Here is a 7867-nt window from a genome sequence, read left to right as displayed (position 1 = left end):
CACAAAACAATGTCATGTATCATATACTGCTTTCTAACTTTGCTTTACCATCATTCAACATATGCAGCAACAATCATCCACCAAAAATATATGAAAATACTGATGACACAGACTCGTAATAGGAAAACTTCACAAAGTCTAATGATTAAAATGTCAAATGAAAACTTCGTCCAAAGTACTATGGCAAGAAAAATAATATTCTAAAGATAAAAAATCAGCAAAATTCTACTGATTAAAATGCCAAAGGAAGAATTTTGTTTTAAGAAGAGAAACACCTATATCTACGATGGTGGAAAAACAATAACATTCTCTAGATCTAGAAAGCAAACATAACTTGAACAACCAAAGAAAAAAGTTGGAATTCCAAACAATATGAAAGAATCTTATTCAAAATAGTCATTAGCAAATGCAAATACTAGAAGTGGAGAAATTCCATGATCAATTGTTCAAATCAGTGCAGTATCAAAGTCTATCAATTCAATGCAGCTAGTTCAATTGAACTGTAAGAATCAATAGTGTGCTATAAGATGTTGCTTGATAAAATCTCACCCTTGTCACTGATAAGATGATGTGAATTATTTCCATGATCAGCTATAAACTTGATAACATCGGCTACAGCTATATCTCCATCGTAAGAAATAGCATCTTTCCTTTCCGCAGGAAATAACAGCAGAGCAGGATAAACATCCCTCTGCATATTCCAAACATACCCCCATAAAAGAAAAAGGGAGATAATTAAACAAACTGATAACACACGAAAAAATTTGTTGGAATAATTGCTCTGAACTGCATGCCATTCAAATTAAATATAATTTATTGCACAACATAAATAACTGGCATGCAACTAAAGAGTTTGTAGGGTCTAGTATGCAGATATCCAAATATAGAAAAAAGTAGGTTTAAGAGTGGAGAAGTCAAACAAATTTATTGACTGAAGTATCTATAAATCAAACTTAAATCAGTACTGTCCAGAAAAACCTCATGCAAAAACGGAAAGGTGAAAATGCTCTGCAAAGGCATATGACTCAGTGAACATAAAATATTTGTGAAAGGAGCCAAGACTGGTGAAGGAAAAAGTGAGGCAAAACACAGCCCAAACAAGGGCATAAAAAGGAGATCTACCAAAGTGGGGCGAAGAAAGGACTAAAGACGGCCTCTCTGCAAAGAGAATAACAAAAATATCCAACTTCAAGGAATAATTCTACATGAAGAGAATCTACACTGCAAGTTTTTGTCTCCTTCCCAAATCTCCTAATATTGGGTTAGAACAATAAAAAAGTAGTACAAGAAAGAAAGGGAGAGAGAGAGATTGGAAACCTTTCATTCCATTCATGTCAACAACTATACAAAATTACGCTCCAAACTTTAATGATAGGAAGTTCATCATAATTAAAAAGCAATCATTATCATCTGGTACCAGTTATCACCCACTAAGGAACAAACCATTACCATATTTTATGCGTGATAAAATAAGAATTGGTTCCAGAATAAGCACCTGAGCTATTGTCTTTAAGATGGAACTGCAATCATTCCATTCATGTCAACAACTATACAAAATTATGCTTCAAACTTTAATGATAGGAAGTTCGTCTTCATTAAAGAGCAACTATTATCATTGGTACCAGTTATCACCCACTAAGGAACAAACCATTACCATATGTTATGCGTGATGAAATAAGAATTGGTTCCAGATTAAGTACCTGAGCTATTGACTTTAAGATGGAACTGCAATCATTCAATGCACAATCCATTAGGTAGATCCGTGGAGACCTAAACATTACATTCTTCAAGTTGTCTGTCACAAATATAACCTTGATCAAAACTTAAATATTTAAACGAAGTTATCTCCTCATTTCAAAATCTCTCACTTTATATCCAGCGCAAAATGTATACATAATATAACAATGGTATTTGTCTGATAACAAATCATTAGTATCCAAATTACCTAGTCAACCAACTAGTCTAATTAACTTTAGAAGAAATTTTTTTATTTGAAGCAGTAAAAGATCAAAGCACTTCGAAAACTATATTTTGTAATTCATACAAAACATAAAGAGGAACAAAAGATTGAAAAAACAAAAACTAAGCACTTACCACCGCTAAAACCTTTTTGCCCATTCCTATATCCATTCTTCAACATTTTCATGTAGCCCGTTATTGCTCGGTAAACTTCACGAACAACCAGCTCCATTCTCTGGCAAAACCCGCACCATCCACCACTAAAAAGGACCAAGACATCCTCATTGCAGGCATGCGAAGCATTTTCATTCTCAGATTGATTTAAACCAAGAACCAATTCAGAGAAAGTACGGGTTGTAACTCGAGGAATAGAGTCCACTTCATGAAAATCCATATTGACAAATGGTGGTTGAGTGGCCTCCCTAGAGCTTTGAATAATAGACTCAGAGCATCTATATGGAAGAAGACTGCCATTGAGAAATCCATGAAGAAAACCATCTAGTGAAGAATAGCTGAAACTTGTCTCTTTGGGGAAGACATAATGTTGCTGTAGTGAGGGATCAACTATTACCAATGATGGAATAGTTGACCCACCAGTCAAAGCTCTAAGAAATCTATAGTTACCATCACAAAAGAAAAAGGAACCCCTGAAACTTTGAAAGTAAGGTGATTCCGCCAACTTGTATACCTGTGAAGAGCTTTTTTCTTCAACCTTGACATCTTTATCACTAGTCAAATAATGACCTGGAAGATGTTGGTCAGGTTCTTCAGATATCAACTGTTCTTTTGTATCAAAAGAAGTAGTTTTTCCTTCATCATCTACAACATCTGTGCCTTTGGAGTTTTCTTCACGTTCCACGGCAGATATACTAGTGCCTTGTGTTAACTGATCTTTGTCTGGACCATCAACTACTGTAGTAAGGCCTTCCCCTGATGCTGTTGTTAATGATGATAATGCATCAGCTATTTTGACATCAAAATCATCAGATAAAAGATGGAAGCCTGCCTCTTTTGCAAGTGAGCTAAATTTTGCTTGCTTCTTTTTTTGAATAAGGTACTCCAAGATCTCGTGCAAGGAATTCCCTTGCAAATCTGGAGCTATGTTATCTAAAGTGACAGGTTTACCCTCATCTATAATCATGATGGACATCTTATCCTTTAAACTAATCTTCTGAGCTTTTGGAGATAGCTTTAAGACAGGATGTCCAGATGTACTACCCAAAGCTTGATTAGATCGAACAGGAGGTTCCCCTGGCTGTTTCTGCCAGCCAGTTTGGTAAGGAATCATATAGTGCAACGCCAGTTCTCTAAAAGTATGCAAAGCTTCCTTACTCTTTCTACTAGTTTCTGAGGAGTCAGACAATCTATCCACAAACAGAAGAATTGATGGCTTATTTGCGGGTAAAACAATGTCAAGATCCTGCCCATCACCATCTAACTACATGACATGAAAGATATTTATATCAATCATTTATAAAGAAAAACAAGCTATATTGGCAAATGACAATAATTGGAAGGCAATGAGAAAAGATAAGAAAAGAGATAGAAATATTATGAAGCTCCTATTGTGGTCATAAAAGTTCATATTGATGATCAGACATATAATTAAATAAAAAACAATAATTTATAAAATAATGTAGCACGCTACTAAAATCACAAAGTGATCTCACCAAAGAAAGTGAGATTATCTATGGTCTGTATTAAAATGTTATTAAAGAAACTATTATAGGAGTCATTCCTGGCCAAGCTAACTCATAATATTCCCAACTCACAGTTGGGAACTTTACCAAGTCATGCATCTCAAAAGGCTAAAGTCAAATAGGACTTGGGGCTCAAGAGAACATGATGTAAGAAAACTTCATACTGGACATAAAAATAAATAAATAAAAATAAGTGCAGAAAATATGTGTTACCTCTGCAACAATTTCATTATTCATCTGTAGAATACTCTTAAGGTCATTCTCCTCTTTGAAAATCTTTGAACAACTGGGATAACCAGCTAAGTAAAGTGTTGCAAACCATGAATCAGAATCTCTGATTTCAAGATATTGAAGTAAAGACCTTTCTGAAACCAGGCCAAATCTATGCTTTTCAGGAGGCAGGAAGAATTCTCTGGCAACAGTAATAAATTTTGAGAAAAATGAATCAAATCGCTGAAACTCTGTATAGTTACAGGACAATTGACCACCAGACGTCATATTCTCAGTCTCCTTGAAAGGATCACTTTTGTTCACTAAGCCAAATTCAGTGAGCCAAGGGATTCCACTAAACCCATTACCGATACTGCACTTCAGCTTCCCATTTTCTGTGTCCTGTATTTCCAATAATAGGAATATTAACTTATTTGTCCAGCAAGTTCTTCAATCAATAATCATTAGCTTCCTAATAATGCAATAAGAGACTACCAGCCACCTTCTCGTTATCATTCCCTCTTGATATTTGTGTTCCTTCTGTATCTATACCAAAGCTTCGCCCAAAGTGATCCCCTAGAAAAAAAGTTTTGTTTTGGATGATTGATGTAAAAGTTAACTACTCAATCGTGCATAACACATGCGAACCTACAAAGGAATCATAACTCATGCGAATTTTAATTACTACTGACTTGCAGGAAGAATTATTTATTGCAGAGGTTGCTAGCCGAATGCAGTGAAGAAAGTATATGATGATATAAATCATGAAATAAATCATGGAAAAATTTACTTCAAATGGATGGCACTAAGCAGAAAAAAACAGGCAGCAAGGAAAAACATATATAAGCAAAATAATTCACATGGCATACACTAGCTCAAATATTATATCTTTTCCCTTATAAGTATTTAAGTAACTAGATAAACAAATCATGCTTGGCAGCATTTTAAGTTTTTAATGCCCAAAACATGTTTATCAAAATGAGAACAAATCAGTTATTTGTGTGTATTCAAAACCATTGTTAATTTGGACAATTGTTATTGTAAAATAATATACAAATAATGACGCCAGCATCTTTTGTACCAGATTCATATAAACTGCAGATGTCTTTTCAATAAGAAAACAAATGAAGGTAATATTTTATGAGACCATACAAACTAGTTTCCAAGAACACTGAAAAAAAAAAAAAAAAAAAGCAAAGCAAAAAACTATGTCTGGAACAGTTAATCAAACAAAATTTCTAATCAAGAAAATAAAAACCTGATATTGAGACCAGAAAACTGTTTAAAAAACAAGGAAGCAAACATGCAATAAACTTCTTCAAATAACTCCTGTTCTTATATTCTGCCAATCTCCTTAATGCGTTGAAGCATAAAGAAACCGCAGGACCTCGAGAGTAGAACTTTTATAACTTCAATAAATAAAAAATTGAATTCTAAAGAGATTATAGGACCTCGACAGCTTCATTCACTTAGGCTAAGCACTAAAAACATGGCAAGATATAACATATAGAAACAACATAGACACCATCCACTTATAAATATTTGCCTCAGCACAACCATACCTAAACCAGGTCTTTATGAAAACTAATTTCAATTTAAACTTCAAAAAATCCATAAATTTAGTTTATAGAAACATCTAAAACAAATGAAGTTAGCCTAGGTTAACAAAAGAATGATTGACGCACCTCCACTTTCAGTACCGTTATTCTTCTTTCTGGCAAGCAATTTAGGAGCCCATCCACAAAATTCAAACAGAATTAGAGCTTTATCAGTTGATTCAAGAAACTCTTTCAAGTCCTCCTGAGAATGGAGGGATTTGAGCGGAAGTTCTTCAGGTAAAATGGACATATAGGGATAAATAGAGGATAAAATATTCTGTGCTCGAAGTATTCCTCGATATTTGTAAGATACAGAATGGTGATAGTATAAAACCGTTATGCTTTCTGTAGCACCGATAGCATCTGCCAGCATCTTCTCGGAGTTTCGATACAAAATCATCAACTTGAGCAAACCGAACTCATTTTTCCTAGAACTAACCAAATTTTCCACTTCTTTCATAAGTGATCGACACTCACCAGACCCTGTCAGTGTAAAATTTTAACAAAATTTCATTAAAAATGGATTATAATGAAATTTCATTGTTTTACACAAAAGAAACGATCATCAATTAGTCGAGACACAAGTATCTACCGAAATTCAAAGTACACAATTCTACTTTAAGGAAAAAGAAGTTGAAGAAGTTAGTAAACGATGTAAATTCGATTAGTTGAAGTTGAAGTTATAAGGGAGTACATGGAACAGTGACTAGGAGGAGGAGGTGAGGATGAAGTCGGATCTGAGAAGAGAAGTTTAGCTTTGTGAGAATCTGCCATTCTACAACGTCGTTTGGTTGACAATCAACGACTGAGGATGCTAGAGCGAGAATCACCGCAACAAGCAGTAAGTTGTTCTTCATCAGCATAGAAACTCTGAAACAAACACCTACTCTTCTGCTCTCACTCTTGATACTACAGCGTCTCATCGGGCCTTAGAGGTGGAAAAAAATGGGCCGGGTTAGGCGGGTCAGCCTGAACGCTGCCCGTCTTTAAGCCGGGTTGGTTTGGGTCAGGCTCGGGTATCCCCAGTCGGGCGGGTTAGGTCGTCTAGGCAGCCCGGTAGCCCAACGGGTTTTTTAACTCTGTCGGATCCGATGAGGTTGGCCCGCAGGCTGCCAACAGCCAGGCGGACGGGTTGGCAATAAAAAATTAAAAAAATAATATATCTCTTTGGCCCGCAGGTTGCCAACGCCAGCCCAAGTTGGCGACAAAAAATTAAAAAAATAAAATTTTTTTTTTTCAAAAACCAATTTTACCTTTCAAATATAGTTTTATAGCTGTTTTAATCATTTTCTTTTCCCATTTTTTTTCTATAAATGGAGTTTAAACTTCTCATAGTTCCTTACATTTGAAATTTTCTCATTTTCTTCAATTGCTCTTGCTCTAAAAATCTCTCATATCTCAATTGTCAATTTGCTCTCATTTTAATTTTTATTATTTTCTGCAATTTTCAATTCATATTTTAAAATTCCAATTCTCCTTTTTTAATTCTTTTATATCCAATTTTTTTTTTTAGTAACTATAATTGATAGATATTTACATAATGACATCATCAATTTCGATAATGAAAGAAAATTATTCTACTCCCCCTAAATTTACTAACACAATTGTAGTATATTCAAATAGTCTCACTATCCCATTCTCATAATCTGGTACACCTCATAATATTTTCCTCTTCCTCCCCATGCTGCTACAACTCCCAATGGTTCTAGAGATTGTTCTCGTCGTTCTCGTCCAACTCTATCTAAAGTAGAAGTGGGTTAATCAACTGCAGCTATCAGAATCGATGATAAGCACACATCAAACGTTTGGATGCATTTCGTAAAGTTTTGCGAGACAAAAAATGAAGTTCAAGTGAAGAAAGCAAAATGTAAGTATTGTGAAAATATTTATAAAGTTGATGCTGATAATGGTACTAAGACCATCTCCAACCCATAAATTGCACCAAATTGGCGTAAATTTTGGTGTAAAACACTATTACATCTAAAGGTGGAAAATTGACCCGCCCGGCCCGACCCTCGGCGGGTTACGTTCTTTGGCGGGCCGGGCCTAACCCGCCTGCCAACAAAGGCAAGTCGGGTTAGGCCCGCCATTATGGAGAAAATGGCTGGCCCAGCCCGGCCTGCCAACCCTAACCTGCCGGGTTAGTGGCGGTTCGGGCCGGGTTAGCCCGATTTTCTTGTTTTTTTTTTTTTTTAATTTAACTTTTCAAATATCAATAATTCAATTCAATTCAAATTTTTTTTTTTTGTTAACATTTCAAATATTAATTCAATTTTAATACAATAAAATTGTAATATAAGAAAAATTAGACTTATTCATTTATCAAAAAATAAAATAAGAAATTACAACAATTATTGCCTCGTTAAAAACCTCACCAAGAAAAACCCAATGGGAGAAAAA

The 7867-nt window shown here is 34.9% G+C and overlaps 1 protein-coding gene across 1 annotated transcript; it reads right to left on the bottom strand.

The window, feature by feature from the left end:
- Positions 1-10: 10 nt before the first annotated feature.
- Positions 11-6355, bottom strand: LOC116116917. The gene is made up of 8 exons (XM_031402952.1): positions 6162-6355; positions 5555-5950; positions 4365-4445; positions 4238-4271; positions 3873-4194; positions 2095-3397; positions 1701-1795; positions 11-691 (listed from the first exon to the last, which is right to left on the bottom strand). Exons 1-8 carry the CDS (start codon positions 6328-6330, stop codon positions 521-523), a joined length of 2571 nt encoding a protein of 856 aa, XP_031258812.1. The 5' UTR covers positions 6331-6355; the 3' UTR covers positions 11-520.
- Positions 6356-7867: the final 1512 nt, after the last annotated feature.

This window comes from Pistacia vera, unplaced genomic scaffold (genome assembly GCF_008641045.1).
Source record: "Pistacia vera cultivar Batoury unplaced genomic scaffold, PisVer_v2 Contig789, whole genome shotgun sequence".
In the NCBI taxonomy this organism is placed as follows: Eukaryota; Viridiplantae; Streptophyta; class Magnoliopsida; order Sapindales; family Anacardiaceae; genus Pistacia; species Pistacia vera.
This window is presented reverse-complemented; position numbering and strand designations above follow the sequence as displayed.

What these genes read in the sequence shown, in the direction of transcription:
- LOC116116917 (XM_031402952.1), bottom strand. Translation starts at nt 6,330, where the DNA reads ATGCTGATGAAGAACAACTTACTGCTTGTTGCGGTGATTCTCGCTCTA. An exon ending in CCTCCTAGTCACTGTTCCAT is followed by an intron (nt 5,951 to 6,161) that starts GTACTCCCTTAT and finishes TTACACTGACAG; the next exon opens with GGTCTGGTGAGTGTCGATCA. An exon ending in ATAATGAAATTGTTGCAGAG is followed by an intron (nt 3,398 to 3,872) that starts GTAACACATATT and finishes CATGTCATGTAG; the next exon opens with TTAGATGGTGATGGGCAGGA.